Source organism: Camelina sativa, chromosome 2 (genome assembly GCF_030686135.1).
Source record: "Camelina sativa cultivar CO46 ecotype springtype chromosome 2, ASM3068613v1".
NCBI lineage: Eukaryota > Viridiplantae > Streptophyta > Magnoliopsida > Brassicales > Brassicaceae > Camelina > Camelina sativa.
In genome coordinates, this window is record NC_141881.1 from 24,463,804 (window position 1) to 24,480,236 (window position 16,433).

Below are 16,433 nucleotides of genomic sequence, written 5' to 3' on the forward strand. Positions count from 1 at the left end.
AAATTATGTTAATTTTGCAAGAAAGAAAAAAAGAGTATTTTTATTTTTCTTTGCTGCAATCTTATTTGTTTGTATACTAATTTTTAATTTGTAACAAAGTAATATATTTTAAAGTCTAAAGATTACTTAAATGTTAAATTAACACTAGATTATGACTCGCGGTGCGGTACCCCGCGGTGGTAAGTTTAAATTTTTTTTTTTGTTAAATGTAATATTTTAATACTAATTTTGCTATTATATTCTTTTGTTAATTTTAATGATTTAGTATATAAATTGTGGTATACCGTACAATAATTTTTATTTACTACAATTTTAATTAAATTAGTTTGATTCAACATATTTTATATTGGTATTGTTAAAATATTAAAATAAGAATTTAACCCGTATTAAAATATGATAGTTTATTTTTTAGTATTATCAATTCAATCATGTAATGTCATATAATCCATCATGTAATATAATTCGTTTGCGTAATTTTGAAAATATAATATGTTTAAATATTTATAATTTTAAACTTTTTATTAAGTTTAGATATATCATTTATAAATTATAAACTTCTTAAAATTTGATAATTTACTATATACAGTAAATTTACTATATATGTATGTTGAACACATACTTTTTATATTAATTGAGTAATACATGTTTGTTTTAAAAAAATTCAAATCACAAAATATGCAGAAAAATTACACTTTTTTATTAACTTTATGTATTATATGATGATTCATCACATTTAAATTTTAAAATCGAAAAGAGATGATAGGAGAATATTTTTTTTAATCTGAAATAAATCTTCTAAATATATATATTAATTATAAAACATTATATATATGGATATTTAAAATATTTTAAATTGTGTTTGATTATAAGGATAGTAGAAAAAGTTAACTAAATTTGTTTGGATATGAATATAAGCATTAAATAGCATTCAATGTAAAAACTTTCTCAAAATATTTTTGAACAAAAATTGCTGCAAAAATATTAGTATAAACAAGTGATAAATCTTGCTAAACAGTTAATAATCATATAAACATTTGTATATGTCACTAATGGGCCAAATAAAGCCCAAATTAAGAAGCGGTATCAGAAAAAGTAAACGCTGTCGTTTAGCCATTGTTATGCCTAAAAACCCTTTGGCCAAAAACGCGAAATCTCAAAGATTTTTCCGAAGCTCTGTTCGCCGTCTTCTGAGTGTTACTCCTCGGACGATCTCTTTCACCGGACTTGTCGCTCCAAAGGTACTCGAGAAACCCTTCATTTCGATTTCAAATTCCCAATTCTCTGATTGCCTCATTTTATATATCTCGCGTTATGCAACTCCTGAAAATGATCGATCTGATTAGGTTTCTTCAATTCGTATTGATTCAGTATCTGTATCCTTGTTTTTTTGATTCCAGGATTCATCTTAGTAATCGCGTGTTTTATGTGTTTATAGTGATTGGTTTTGATCTGCATCCTCAAGACTAGAGTTATGATTTTGCTAATGTGTCTTTGAAGTTTTCTTTTGCTGTAATGTTTGTGTTTGTGATTATGAGTTTTGCTATGGTTTTTACAGAGTGATTAAGGAGAGAACAAAAGGATGAGTGGGTTTAGAGCTTTTAAAGCACAAGTGCCCGTTGAATGGAGCCAGAGCTTATACATTACTCTAGTGAGAGGTCTCCCTGGAACTAGGAAGCTTCACAGGCGAACTCTTGAAGCTATGGGACTTCGTAGATGCCATCGTACTGTTTTGCACTCAAACACTTCATCCATTAGGGGAATGATTAACCAGGTTCTCTTTTTGTTTCTATTGGTTTTATCAATTCTCATTTGTCATGTTCCTCTTGTATGGATAAAAATGTTTGATTTTTCTATGCAGGTGAAGAGGATGGTTGTTGTTGAAACAGAAGAGATGTACAATGCTCGTAAAGAAGCAGAAGCCAAGCACAAAGCTTTGCGCCCGCCTCTTGTTGTCAGTCATTCCAGCCCTGCAGCAGATTCATCCAGCATGTCTTGAGAGTACTTTTTACAAGAATTGGTGAGTTCTGCTACGATCACTTGGATGATTTTGTAGGGCGCCTTTAAAGTTTAAGATCTCGGTTTAGATGTCCAGAAGGAAGTCATAAAAGAAACTAGCCCTAGACGATTGATAAGAAATATTGGTATCATCAGTGTATTTGGTGCCTCTTTATGTTTTTGTATACACTGGATCTTTGTGTATGTCTTGCTCTCGTTTTCTGCTATATCAAATCTATTGGTTTGGTTATATTTTGTGGCCAGTGTTTCAAGATTTGGAAGTTTGGTTAGTAAAAATGGTGATTAGATAGGTGTGAACAAAATAGGTTTTTGCAGTCTCGATGAACGAGTTTCTTGTTTCGTTGAAAGTTACCTTTCAATTAGATTAATGAAAGTATTGAGAGAAAGATAGATGCTGAAAATATTCATATAATATAATATATTTGTTACAAATAAAACAACTGTAATGTAATGTATCAAGAACCAATATTTGAAATACATATCCTTTTCTACACTCTGCAAACTATTAAAAGAAATAAAGAAAACCTTTGTTATGTACTATACAAACTAGAAATCCAAGTTTCATCATCATCAATCATTCATCCTTGAAGAAAATCTGTAGGTGTGAGCCAAAACATCTGACAATTCCAAGATCTTGGCTTGTATATCTCTATGTTTTTCTTACTTTCCCATTCAAAAACGCTCAGATTCTGAGGCCCTGATCCTCCTCTACTTGGATCATCGCCATCAATGAAATAAACTGAGTTGTCTTCGATATATCCTCTGTATCCGTTTTCACCTGCTGAAATCGCTATACATCTACCTTGAGTGCTCACAAACAAAGCTCTTCCTCTCAAGCTTATCACCTTTGTCCATTCGTTAGTCTTGGAACTGAATTCGTAAATCTCGAAATAGGTTGTGAAATCACAATCGTCGTTAAGCTCTAGCTTCTTAAGAACCACCCACAGTCCGTTGTAACCCAACTCTGCAAAGTATTTCCTGCAAGTGTCGTACCGAAACGGAGAGGCGCTGCAAAAAGGAATAGCTTTTGGATTTGGATTGTTAGGACTAAGCTCACAATGATATATCTCTCCGAACCTATCGATAGCGAAGAACAGGCCGTTGCAGAACACAATGTCATCGACAGAAGAGGTAACAGATTCCAAATCTGTCCACTGTTTGTCTCCGCGTCTGCAGAACGCTAGCTTCCTATCATTGTTGTAGATTACAAGCACAGCCCAATCAGCTTCTAATGAACTTGTTGAAGAGACTGCTTTCTTTACAAAGTGCTTAAGAGCTTCAGAGTCTGGAAAGGTTGCTTGGGATTGAAGCAACTGCTGAACATCCACGAAAGATATCAAAGGTGGCAGAGAAGTAACGCTGTTGGTAAATGGCTTTCTTAAATGAACCTCAAACGGGTAAGAAGCAGTGACCGTCAACAAAAACCCTTGAGTGCCGCCACAAACCCATGTTTGTCTATTCTCTGAGAATCCCAAATATCCCGGAGACAAAACCCCAAACTGGTCGGAGAATAAAATATCTTCATCGGAAGAGACATGGGAAACAAAGAGAAAAGAATCAAACTTGCGACTGTATACGGCAGAAGAAGAATCTCTCCAAGTAGAACAGACGGTGGCACAGGTTTGAAAGTCTCTGGCATAGTTTAATACAGCGTCTAGAAGCTCCGGTAAAAACTCCGACCACGACAAAGAAGATACAGCCATGATTATATTAGGGTACGGAGAAAAAAAAACCGGAGCTTGCCAAATAACGAAACAGAAGCGTTTCTTATATACTCGTTAGAAGCGTGGAAACCACGCAAACGTGGGGAGCAAGCTTGACCAACACCTTTGTCGGCGACTTGCGTTTAGTTTAGGTCAAACCGCCACAAAAAAATCCATAAACAAGCCCATTAATATTTTAAGATCCAATAAGTTCCATGATTCACATAAGACATTGACCGATAAAGAAAGTTTCTTGTCAAAGTGAAACAAAGCCTGCCACATTTAATCTAAAGCCGATTCAGGAAACCCATTAATATCACACAATCTTATGGAAAACCATAAAAGACCACTAAAACGAGAATAGATTCAGGCCAGTTGCACCACCGCCTGTCTGATGAAGCATTGCATCAATCTCATCTCCATCTTCCATATCAAGCTGTAACATCAGAAAACCCTCGGTTAAGGAAACTATACAATCCTGGAAAAAAAACGGAAAATGGTAAAAGGGGTACAGAGAGTGAGTGATTTGACCTCATCTGGAGTCTGCTCTGCACGAAGACGACGCCCATCAAACAAGAAAGCAATTGAGTTGAAATCAACAGATTGACGGTCACAATAAGCGTTCATGAGCTTTTTGAGCTGAGTGCTTCTCTTGATCCTAAAGAAGACTTCATTACCATCCTAAGTATCACAAGATAAAACATCAATGATTAGTTACTTCAATAAGAGTATCTAAATAATTCTTAACTAACCAAGAACCAACAACCAAAAGGGCCTAACAATGATACTCAAATAAAAGTAACAAAGATCACAACAGCACAACTTCCATATCAACAACAATAGTCATAATTTGCTAAGCTTTAGACACAACACAACAACAACTACTAACTCGTAGATAATCACTATGTCTCTCTCAGACACACCACACACATACATACAAGTCTTGCTACAATGATGACAAAAACACAATTCATAATTCTCAAATAAGTTTTGTTTGCTTCAAAATTTCAATTTTTTAAGCCAATTAAAAGTCACGCTTACACTTTAATCACTACCTATACAAACAGAACATACACAAGCTTACCCTGGGGATAACGCAGACAAACCCAAAACCCTAGAATTGAAAGCAATCAGAAGCTACAAAAACCCTAATCACACACAGAACTTATGAACAAGACAAACGAATCGTCACAATAATGCAAGAAACAGAAAGCGAGAGAGAGAGAGAGAACACAAAAACCTGTCCCTTGACTTTGAGATTGATGTGAGCTCCTTGGTCGGGCTTCTTGTCTTCTTCCGGAGTAGCAGACATCTTACCTCTTTATAGAATTATAAGGTTCGGCGATGGAAACAAAAAATAAACTCCGATCTACGATATAGACGGAAGCCCTAAAGAGAGATTCGCGGGATTGTAGAATTGAGGGTTAGAGAAAGAGAAAGAGACTTCGGCAGAGAATAAAAAGACTGAAACCACTCGAGACTTTGGTCGCATCGGATTCTTGTTGTGTTTATCCTACGGTTCATAATTACTGATCCTCTATCATCCGACGGCTAGAAGAGAGCGTAGAATCATTTACTTGAAAACTCTGTCGTTTTTAGATTCCCAGCATTCAGAATGGGCTTATGGGCTCGTTACTTATTGGTAAACTTTGAACCCATTTGTGTGAAGAAATCTAACTTTTTTTTTTGTGCAAAACCAAATTTCATTAACCAACTAAACCGGAATCGGTACAGGGTTCTTAAAAACGAAATTGAATCCCAAAAAAAACAAAAGTGTGTGACTTCATCAACTCTTAGGGGATGTATTCAATTTGACATTTTAAGTGATTTGTGTGAAATTTACAAATCCTATATTATTCAATCATGTATTTAAAAAAATCTATTAAAATTCACTGTTATTGAACTGATGATTTAAAAATCTACTTTAAAATCCACTGTTATTCAAAATAGTTTGTGGATTTGGATTTTAATGATTTTTGAGATTTTGGAGGATTTAGGTGGGATTTGTTTAGTTAAAAATATAGAAATCCAAATCTTATGGTTTTATGTGGGATTTGAAAGAATTTTACAATAAATCATACCAACTTCCCTAAAATCTTTCAAAATTCCAAATTTTCTAAATCCCATCAAATCTTCCAAAATCATGGTTTCAATACACCCCCCTTAGATTTTCTTCTCTTTAAGGATTATTGTGCAACGGGTTAGAGAAATCAATGAAACAACTACTTTTTACTAGAAACGTCTAAGCTTTGGGATATAAGAAAAGTTTAAGCTGTTGAATACATAGTCCAGAAGCTCCAAACGTAAATACAACAACCATGCCATGATAAAAGAAGAATAGGAATAAATACCGCCATTATTGAGGTTCAGATCGATAACAACGGTCTTAGCTTATAAAATAAGAAGAAAACGTTCTTATGAAGCCAAATACCATATACTTAGTAAAACTTGATTTTGGTATAAAGGGCTATAAGCTACTTCTTAAGTCTTCCATAACGAACGCATTAATATTATAGGATCCAATAAATTCCATGACATACATAGACAAATTGACCAATAGGAGTAGGGTAAGTAGTTTCCTCAAAATATTATAGAGCTTGCCAAATTGTTACTATAGCCGATCATGATCGAAAACCATATAAGACCACTGACGTTGATCTGCTCGTAGACCACCACTCATCGTTCGGCAAGCGTCGATCTCATCTCCATCTTCCATATCAAGCTGCAAAATTGGAGATTCTTGGCTTATGAAATGATAAAATGTTTGAAAAGACATATAAATTGTAAAAGGGAATGGATAAAAGAGAGTAATTTGCCTCATGTGGAGTGTCCTCACGACGGATACGAGCCCCATCAAAAATGAAAGCGAATGCGTCCAGTTTCAAACCTCGGCGGTCACAGTAAGCATACATGAGCTTTTTCAGCCGAGTGCTTTTCTTGATTTTAAATAAGACTTCATCTCCATCCTGTGAGTATCACCACCAATCAAGAAAAAGAAATACGATTAACGATTCCTACTACTTCAAATTATGATCACAGTTTGCATGTCTAGTATCACCAACAACAAAACAAGAAATACAAAATACAAAGCAAGGAGAAAGAGAAGAGAGTTACAAAAACCTGGCTCTTGACTTTAAGAATGATTTGAGGTTCTTGGTCTCCGGGCTTCTTGTCTTCTTCTTGAGAACTAGACATCTTTCTTTTATCAGATTCTTCGTCCGGAGGAAGGCCTTAAGGGAGAGAGAATGAGGGGTTGAGGACTTTTGAGAAAGAGTCTCGAGAGAGAATAAATAAAATGACTGGAAGGAAAACATGATCCTGGTCGTATCGGATTCCTGTGGTGTTTATCGAACGGTTCATAATCACTGGTCGCTTATCATCCGAAGGCTAGGAGAGCATAGAATCCGTACTTTAAAAATTGTGTTGTTTTAATCAACTAATCAAGCATTCGTAATGGGCTGATTTTAGATCAAATAAGCTCAGATGTTGTGGGCTAGTTAGTCTATTTTATGTCAATTTTTTATACATATACTGTAAATGTTTTATGTACCACTATAATAATCTAATAATGTAAAAAGTAACAGATTTCAAACTATAAAATTAATAATTAACACAGTAGAAAATTTTAGAAACCCTTATCAAAATTCAAACATAATTTATGATATTATATAAAACGAATATTTTGACGAATGCTGTCAGAAAAAGAAATAAATAAAATTCGACGAAGTTTAGGATAGCTGATCTCTTCATTAAAATTTATATTCTTTGTATTGATTGATGCTCTAATGCATGCATGTTTATTAGTTAATTTTAAATAAGTATGTGTATACGTCGTAGTGTGTGAATGGGTTGATCTATATGTTTCGTGACGACTATTATTATTTCGGCCCGACATTATAATATATTTATCAGTTGTACATTAGGATATTATGATATTAGGATTTGATCCTAGCGTAAAGAACTAAAGATCAATGAGAAGGCATAAACATTCCTATCTAAATCTCAACTTGGTTGGACAGCATTCAACCGACCTACCTCATTGAATTCTTTCTCTTGGTTGATAAGAAACTAATAATGAATGATGTTGCATACATACAAATACATTAGTTTACGTTCATATTTAGAATAGGGTCATACTAGTTACAAACTATGTCAATCTGAAGGCGACACCTCTCTCTGGATAATTAATGTTTTTCACTTTTTATGGACTTGTCATTGTGTTTCATTTTCAATTCCTTGTACCGACTTAAGGAATTAAGAGCCTATACGAAACATACCGTGCGATGTCGACGAAATCCCATAAATATAATATAATGTAAAGTTACTAATTATATTGTTATCCCTATTGTCATGTATATGTAAACCGGCATGCAGTGATTATAATATCACCTCCATAGAAGCAAGTTGATACAAACACAATAAACATATCTAATCATAAATTATTAAAAATACTATATTGCCATCTGAAGTCTAATCTTGGATTCATTATATAGGTCCCAATCACCGAAGGTAAAATGTCTATATTTGAGATTGTAGTAGTTACCCATTTGTATTGAGTTTTTTTGTCCAGAAATATAGTTATCAATTTTTATTTTTAATTAGAAGGAGATATTAATAGATAGCAATAGAGTTCCATTTGTGTAGGACAACTAAAAACTCTATACAAATATTGTATTTTTGTCCATGGACGGAAACCTAATATTTGGACCATTGAGATTATAGTATAGCAAAACTAGTTGAGGTGTTTGCTTAGCTAACCTTCCAAGTTTCATTTTTTTGCTCTCCACACCATCTAAACGCGTTCATTTAGGCACTAGCCCAAGTTGCAAAGTCAAAATATTAGTTACAACCAACTTGTAAATAAAACCTATGTGTCTATCAATTACTATATCTAGTGCTTGGATAAATAATTGATCAAGACATATCTGAAATACCCTTGTCAATATAAACAAGCAAAAGAAAAGAAAGAAAGAAAAGGACAGAATATTTGGGAATTCATTAAAATGATTGGAGTTTATATGGAAAAGAGACGTTGGAGACAGAGAGAGAACGTTTGGGAATTCACAGATAAAACGTTCAGTTGCAAAAAAAAAAAAAAGTCATCGCCAATATCTAAAGTAGGTCCCAGCCATTACCTCCACCTCCCTCGTCTCCCTTCTTCTTCGTCCCTCTCCTCTCCTCTATATAAACAACAATCTCTAGCTCCCTCCTTCACCGGAATACAAAACTTTTCTATCTCTCTCTCTCACACTGCAACAATGGCAGCGTTGGTTCTATCTCTCCTAATTCTCTCCTCTTTCTCAGCCATTTACGCAGGTTCATTACTCATTTCATCATCCATCTCTTTACGAGTTTGTTCTATTTCAAGTGTTTGATTCTCATGTCTTTGTTTTTTTTTTTGTTTCTTTAACAGATTCTGGAATGATCGGAGTAAACTACGGCCGTATCGCAGACAATCTCTCAGCACCGGAGAAAGTAGTCCAGCTTCTAAAATCTCAAGGAATCAACCGCGTCAAGCTCTACGACACCGAAGCAACCGTACTAACCGCACTCGCCAACTCCGGTATCAAAGTCGTCGTCTCTCTCCCCAACGAAAACCTCGCTTCCGCCGCCGCGGATCAGAAATACACCGACGACTGGGTTCAGCAAAACATCAAGAAATACATCCCGGCCACCGATATCGAAGCGATCGCCGTCGGTAACGAAGTGTTCGTCGATCCTAGGAACACCACCAAGTACCTCGTCCCAGCTATGACCAACGTTCAAAGCTCTCTCGTCAAATTCAACCTCGACAAATCAATTAAAATCTCGTCGCCGATTGCTTTGAGCGCGTTGGCGAGTTCGTACCCACCGTCATCCGGTTCTTTCAAACCGGAATTAATCGAACCGGTGATTAAACCGATGCTGGATCTGCTCCGCAAAACGTCGTCGCATCTCATGGTGAATGCTTATCCCTTCTTCGCTTACGCAGCTAACGCCGATAAGATCTCGTTGGACTACGCTTTGTTCAAAGAAAACGCCGGGAATGTTGATTCCGGTAACGGATTGAAGTACAACAGTCTCTTAGACGCTCAGATCGACGCCGTTTTCGCAGCTATGTCCGCCGTTGGATTTAACGACGTTAAGCTTGTGGTGACGGAGACTGGCTGGCCTTCTGCCGGAGACGAGAACGAGATCGGCGCTGGTTCGGCTAACGCGGCGGCGTATAACGGCGGTTTGGTGAAAAGAGTGTTGACGGGTAACGGAACGCCGTTAAAACCTAAGGAGCCGCTCAACGTTTACCTGTTCGCTCTGTTTAACGAGAATCAGAAAACGGGTCCGACGTCGGAGAGGAACTACGGGTTGTTTTACCCGAACGAGAACAAAGTGTACGACGTTTCGCTTTCCTCCGGTGGTAAGTCAACGCCGGTTGAAGATAACAAAGAGAAGGCTACGCCGGTGGTGCCGTCGTCGCACGTGGGACAGACGTGGTGTGTGGCGAACGGGAAAACGACAAAGGAGAAGCTTCAGGAAGGTCTCGACTACGCTTGTGGCGAAGGACGTGCTGATTGCGGTCCGATTCAACCGGGTGCCACGTGTTACGATCCTGAATCGTTAGAGGCGCACGCTTCGTACGCGTTCAACAGTTACTATCAGAAGAACGCACGTGGTGTTGGCACGTGTGATTTTAAAGGTGCAGCGTACGTCGTCTCGCAACCTCCTAGTACGTACTCTATCACTTTCTCTCTAATTTTGTCATTTTACTTTATTGTTTTCACTTACCGAAATTAATTAATTAATTGTGTTTTTTGTTTGTGTTAATTTGTAGAGTATGGGAAATGCGAGTTTCCAACAGGGCATTGAAGTGGATTTGAAGAAAACAATTGATCGTGCGGATTTACTTAGTAGCATTTTTACGTTTTTTATTTAATACATTTGTTTTGTCATTCGAGTATTTATATGCGTAGAATTATGTATATTTGGTTGGTTTCGTCGTAAAATATAGTCTCAGTTTTTGTTTTTAATTTCTTCCTATTTGCGTACTACACATCTAATCAAATCTCATACATAAAAGCCCATACATTGCCATTTTAAATTTAAAACGTTAGAAGAATAAGAGAATCACTAAATAATCTAACACTCGAATAAGTTCCGTCGGATGTCTATCCTTCATCTTACGGTTATAGGCTTATAGCGACCTCTAAAACCATTTTTACTGGGGAATACTCTTTGGAGTACTCTCATAATTGGGCCCCAAAATCCCAATTAAAAACCCATTTCCGAGAAAAAAATGAGAGTATTGCTGCTTTGGGAAGCAATTGAGCATCCCTCAGAGTAACGCGACGTGACATGTTTTGGTTCGTTGGAGAAAAATAAAATTTTTTTTTTGCCAATTTCTTTTTTTGTCTTCGCGATCCTCTCTTTCTTTCTTCTTCCCGATTCTCTTTCTTTTCTCTCTTGAATCCTTTGATTTTTACGACTTAAACTCGATATTTTGGGAGCTTCCATTGGTTCGATTATCCGATTCAGCACTGGTGTTTTCGTTTCTGGGTAATTTGTTCCTTTCTCTTTTCCCCTAAATTTGAGTTTCTGGGTCACTTTTTAGTTTGAGCTTGAATTGTGTGTCTGTGGGGTCGTATTAATACTTTTTATACCTGATTTGAATCGATGTAGCTGTTGTAGTTTGATCTGATTTCTTTGAATTTTATTGTATTTGAGTAGGTACTCTGCATCGTTCGTGTCTAAGGAAGAGATTCCAGCTGACCAGTATGCTTTGTGTTTAAGAGGTAATCATTCACAAATTTATAATCTTTCACTTTCTGTTTCTCGTGGTTTAAGATGTTAGAGGGGATTTGATGCATATGTGTTTAAGTTTAGGATTAGCTTCCTTCACATCTGGGCAACTTTTATGTTTCAGAGGAGTTTTGTGCATAATTAAAACTCTTTCTGTTACCTTGTCATTGTGATCGGTTTAGGTTTAGACGGAATTTTCACCTTTTACGACTCAATAAAGGCTAGAGAGGTATGTTCGAGATTGGTCTCTCCCAAGTCTCTAATTGTAGCCGTTCTATAGAATGTATATGTAATTGACAGTTGTGTGTTCCTTTTCTCGTGTGTAGGATCGTTCAGTCATCTATAAACGAGCTCTCGTCACCCAAAAGCTGGAGCCAAAGCTTCAAAAGAAACAATAGAGATGTGGCGAGAAAACTTTCTCGGATTCCCTAGGTAAGTAATATTTAAGTGTTTCTGTGAATAATATTGGATTATGTTTCATCACTAAAAGATACTCTGATTTGCAGCCTAATCATGGCTGCACAAGACCAAGATCCTTGGAGCTTAGTTAAAGATGTATTGCCACTGCTCTCATATTCTGCCCCCTTTGCAATATATCATCAGTATATCAGAAGATCAAATCCCTTACTAACTGCTCTCTAACCGATTGTTTAAAGGGTTATGAAGAAGCAAGTTTCTGTTTCACATTGTTGGTGTTTACTTGAGCTGAAGAATCAAGTTATTGTTTCACATTGTTGACGTTTGATGGGTTGCTGTTAAATTGGTAATTATATAATGGTTACTTGTTTTGATTCTTGTTTCCTGCATCTTTCAGTTCTAATAAGCAGAACAGCTATGGCTTTTCATTTCCACCAACATCATCAGCAGCAGCACCACTGACCTCATCATCATTATCAACACCAAACCCTGTCCTCCTAAACCTTCTACGTCTCCGAGCCTAACAACGAGTATATCCAGAGTTGTGACATCGTCGCATTCAATAAGACCTAGAGACTTTAAACCCTCTCCTTACCAAAACATATTTGATTTCCAGGTTTTGTTTTCGTTTGTATGGTTTGCTGAAGATGTTTTTTTTCTAGTTGCAAGACCTCTTTCATATTACAATAACACTAAATTATAAAAGCCTTTTTATTCGTATGCCTTGTTATTGAGAAATTCTCTGATACTTTGAAAAATTATTGCTCCCATCTTCTTCTATATTCTTTTCTCTAATCTCTCTTTGATGCTCTGTTTTTTGCTTGCAACAAACAAAAAGTTTTAATTGGTCATTTGGATTAAAGCTTCTTCTCCTTGAGGATTCAAGCTTGTAAAATATGTTTGTAAAATATGTTTAATATTCCAAAGCTTTATGTAATATAAAAAAATTTAATAATTGATTTTTCATATTAGATTAATAAAGTTTGATAATTAGAGGGGGTTATTGGTTCTATGATTTAATGGATTTAGAAATTCAGACAAAAATCATGTGTTATTCAATCATTGATTTTAAAATACTTATCAAAATGATGTGTTATTGGTTCTATGATTTACAAATACTTGTTAAAATCCCATGTTATTCATTTAATGATTTGTTTTTGGATTTCAAAATCCACATTATGTTTTAAATGAATTTGTATGGATTTGAAAGTGTAAAATAGAAGGATTCAAATCCAAGGATAAAACATGTTATTTCAAAATCCATGTGTTTTGATTTCTAGAATTTACAATTCTATATGGATTTAGAAATCACCCATCCAATAACACCCCCTTAATAAACATAAATTAAAAAATAATTATTTAAATGATTGAGTAACTTTCTTTGGATTCTCTAATGGAGGGATGATTTTGCTAAGGTTCTCTTAAGATTGCTTTGATTAATTTAGTATTATTTATAAGATTAATTTATATGTGAGTACCTTAGGAGGATTGCTCCACTAATGATGCTCTAAATACAATGTTTAAAGCTGTATGGCTAGATGATATATATTCTATTTACTTTTTTTAAGTTTTTAACTGCGTTTGGTTTTAACTCTCTATATAAATTATCAAACCGATAAAATTTGTCAGCTGATTTAACGATTTCTATAATTAAATGACTGTGTTTCGGTTACAGTTTGTTAACCAGACTGGTGTTTCTTCTGCTCCGGTTCATTTTTCAACACAATTCTGATTCAATTACCGGGTCTTGATGACCGGGTTTCGGTATTTAATATGACTTCAACATCATCGGACTTAGTACAGTCTTCATTGATTCAATCTATCATTTTAATACAGTATGTTGTATGTCTACTGATTCGATCTTTATTCAATTTCGATTTTGTGATTTATGGTTAGAATTAAAACGGCTTATTTTGTTCTCCTTGTCTAAAAATATATTACCAAAACTGGTTTTTGTGATTGAAATCGTAATAAATGAGTATTGTTTCTGTATATAGCTAGATTAAGTGGCTTTAAAGTCAATTTTGTTTGGAAACTAAAATTTCTTATTTCTAGAAGTAAATTTTCTTTTGATATAATGCTAATATAATATTCTAAAACTTTACAAATTACCAATGACATTTGTGAAAATCATTGACTAAATAAAGAGATTTACGGAAAATGTATTTCAAAAATTAATTAGTAATTTTAATCCGTAATTAATTAGAGAGATAAAGTGATTTTTTAAAAAACTAATAATTATTTATAATATTTTCTTTAAAATATTTAAACTACATTTTTAACTTTAGTAAAAAATAAAAAATTTGCCTTTAAACCATTGACATGGAAAAGTAATTTTTTACAGAAAATATTATTTTTATAAGTAGTCCTACTTTAATAGCATATATGTTTAGAGAGAAAAAATCTTTTACGTAGTTGAAATCCTTTTGTTTTTTCATTATGTATGTTAAGTTCATGGTGAGTGAACTTATACGAGTTATAAGGCTTCTTGATGGATGTGACACATCTCTATTCGGCTTAGTATTTGATCGATAATTACAAGATCATTGAAAATAAAAATAGTTAACAAGATGTCGAATGATATAAAGCATTACTGCTATGATCTATCACACGAGAATGGGATGGATTATGTGATGAATAACAGTATACCGAGAGAAGTGTAGATAGACCATTCATAAGGTGTTCTATGAATGAACCAAATTTGTACCATAACACATCTACTTGCGTTTACATCAAATGTTACAAAACTAGTTTTTGCATGGATAAAGCGCTTGAAATTCTCAAGATACCCACCTAGTTGGTGATGATTTAGCTATTTTTCAACTGAAGTATGGCTTAGATTAAAGAGAGGTAAAATCAATACTTAAGTTTCTAGTATTTGTTGGTTGTTATTTTATACAATAGCTCAAATATTTTTTTTAGATTTGTAGATAGCTATTTTCTTTATACAATAGCTAAGTATTTGTTTTTTTTTTTTTGCAGATGTACCGTGGAGCAACCGGCCCCAATTCTCGATTAGTGAGTTTGCATGCTGTCTCCATTGTTGCTGTGGATGTAGATGAAGAAACTGGTGAACTATTTGATTGGGTTAGATCAAGTGAGGGGTCTAAATTTGGATTTGATGGATGCATCAAAGTGTCTTTGGACACTTATATTCTGCATCTACCAAAAGCTGAGGACACTTATATTCTGCATCTACCAAAGGCTGAAGACACTTTTGATGAGTTAAATCTGGCTTGGTATCTGTTTTCCACACCCTCCCTACTTCTCTCCAATCTCTCATATCCAACCCTACTAAGTAAGGAGGAGGAAGACAAGCTAAAGAAGAGGAATGAGGAAGACAAGAGAAAGAAGAGGGACAAGGAAGACACGAGAAAGAAGAGGGATGAGAAGAGAAGTATGGATGAAGAGCACACAAGAAAGAAGACAAAGATGTAAGTTTCCTACAGTTTTAGTATTTGTGTGTGAATGAAGAAAGTATGAGTATTGATTGATTGGTCTTGTACTTGCAGCTAGCAATGACGATGTGATGAATTAGCCAGAAAATCAACGAAGCATTTTGCCCCACTTAGGAACCAACAAACTTATTGATTTTGCTTAATTTTGTTTTCCTGAGGTTCTTGCCTATTGTGTTGTATTGTTCAAACACAAATGATCTCGCCGTCTTCAATTTACCATCTCAAAGACGTTAACAATTTTTTAATGTTAAATATTAAAAAATATGACAATTTTTAATGTTAAATATTAAAATATAACAAATTTTTAATGTAATTAATTCATATTTGGTAAGATTTCCCTAGATTATGATTAAAAATATAACTATTTAATGTTAAATATAAGAAATATATCAAATTTATATGTAGATTTAGTAATAAGGGATTATTGGTTCTATGATTTTAATGGATTTAGAAATCTAAACAAAAATAATTTGTTATTCAATCATTGATTTTAAAATACTTATCAAAATTATTTGTTATTGGTTCAATGATTTACAAATACTTGTTAAAATCTAATGTTATTTATTTAATGATTTGTTTTTGGATTTCAACATTCATATTGTGTTTTAAATAGATTTGAATGGATTTGAAAGTGTAAAATAAAGGATTCAAATCCAAAGATAAAACATTATGAGCGAGAGAAGCTTCAAACATCATATCATATTTGCATATGTCTAGATGTTCAGAACCGTGATCCATCCACCTGTGTCTATATCAAAGGTTATGAACGTATTTCTTCCATGGATGAAGGACTTGAAGTTCTCCAAAAACACCCAATTAGTGCTGCTCTAGCAATTTTTCAGCCCTGAGTATGAATTACAAAAAAATATGTTATTTGGTAAGATTTCCCTAGATTATGATGAAAAATCTGACCACTTAATTCTAAATATAAGAATTATATTGAATTCATATGTAGATTCAGTAAGAGGGGTTATTGGTTCTATGATTTAATGAATTTGGAAATCCAAACAAAGATAATGTGTTATTAAATCATTGATTTTTAAAAACTTATCAAAATTATGTGTTA

At 34.4% G+C, this 16,433-nt stretch overlaps 4 protein-coding genes, 1 long non-coding RNA gene and 1 pseudogene across 7 annotated transcripts; 3 read left to right on the top strand and 3 right to left on the bottom strand.

Moving 5' to 3' along the window:
• The first annotated feature begins 1,045 nt into the window (after positions 1–1,045).
• LOC104731477 (uncharacterized) lies at positions 1,046–2,245 on the top strand. The gene is made up of 3 exons (XM_010450860.3): positions 1,046–1,238; positions 1,556–1,771; positions 1,859–2,245. The coding sequence occupies exons 2-3, from the start codon at positions 1,580–1,582 to the stop codon at positions 1,994–1,996; spliced, it is 330 nt and encodes a 109-aa protein (XP_010449162.1). The 5' UTR covers positions 1,046–1,238; positions 1,556–1,579; the 3' UTR covers positions 1,997–2,245.
• Positions 2,246–2,408: 163 nt separating this feature from the next.
• On the bottom strand, positions 2,409–3,719 carry LOC104731488 (putative F-box protein At5g55150 pseudogene; annotated as a pseudogene). The gene has a single exon (XR_015582305.1). The product of XR_015582305.1 is annotated as a putative F-box protein At5g55150 pseudogene (transcript).
• A 172-nt stretch (positions 3,720–3,891) lies between these two features.
• LOC104731494 (small ubiquitin-related modifier 2) lies at positions 3,892–5,247 on the bottom strand. Its single transcript, XM_010450885.2, has 3 exons — positions 4,960–5,247; positions 4,251–4,400; positions 3,892–4,155 (listed from the first exon to the last, which is right to left on the bottom strand). The coding sequence occupies exons 1-3, from the start codon at positions 5,029–5,031 to the stop codon at positions 4,069–4,071; spliced, it is 309 nt and encodes a 102-aa protein (XP_010449187.1). The 5' UTR covers positions 5,032–5,247; the 3' UTR covers positions 3,892–4,068.
• Positions 5,248–6,157: 910 nt separating this feature from the next.
• Positions 6,158–7,194, bottom strand: LOC104731501 (small ubiquitin-related modifier 3-like). The gene is made up of 3 exons (XM_010450899.3): positions 6,840–7,194; positions 6,536–6,685; positions 6,158–6,441 (listed from the first exon to the last, which is right to left on the bottom strand). The coding sequence occupies exons 1-3, from the start codon at positions 6,912–6,914 to the stop codon at positions 6,331–6,333; spliced, it is 336 nt and encodes a 111-aa protein (XP_010449201.1). The 5' UTR covers positions 6,915–7,194; the 3' UTR covers positions 6,158–6,330.
• A 1,463-nt stretch (positions 7,195–8,657) lies between these two features.
• On the top strand, positions 8,658–10,723 carry LOC104731508 (glucan endo-1,3-beta-D-glucosidase). Its single transcript, XM_010450909.3, has 3 exons — positions 8,658–9,035; positions 9,133–10,422; positions 10,528–10,723. Exons 1-3 carry the CDS (start codon positions 8,723–8,725, stop codon positions 10,560–10,562), a joined length of 1,638 nt encoding a protein of 545 aa, XP_010449211.2. The 5' UTR covers positions 8,658–8,722; the 3' UTR covers positions 10,563–10,723.
• A 119-nt stretch (positions 10,724–10,842) lies between these two features.
• LOC147949158 (uncharacterized) lies at positions 10,843–12,629 on the top strand. Of its 2 annotated transcripts, XR_015582311.1 has the most exons (7): positions 10,843–11,249; positions 11,421–11,485; positions 11,675–11,721; positions 11,819–11,924; positions 11,999–12,047; positions 12,149–12,180; positions 12,307–12,629. It is a non-coding gene; the product is annotated as an uncharacterized LOC147949158 (long non-coding RNA). The 2 variants fall into 2 exon arrangements; XR_015582313.1 differs by lacking the exon at positions 11,675–11,721 and having other exon boundaries at positions 11,031–11,249.
• Positions 12,630–16,433: the final 3,804 nt, after the last annotated feature.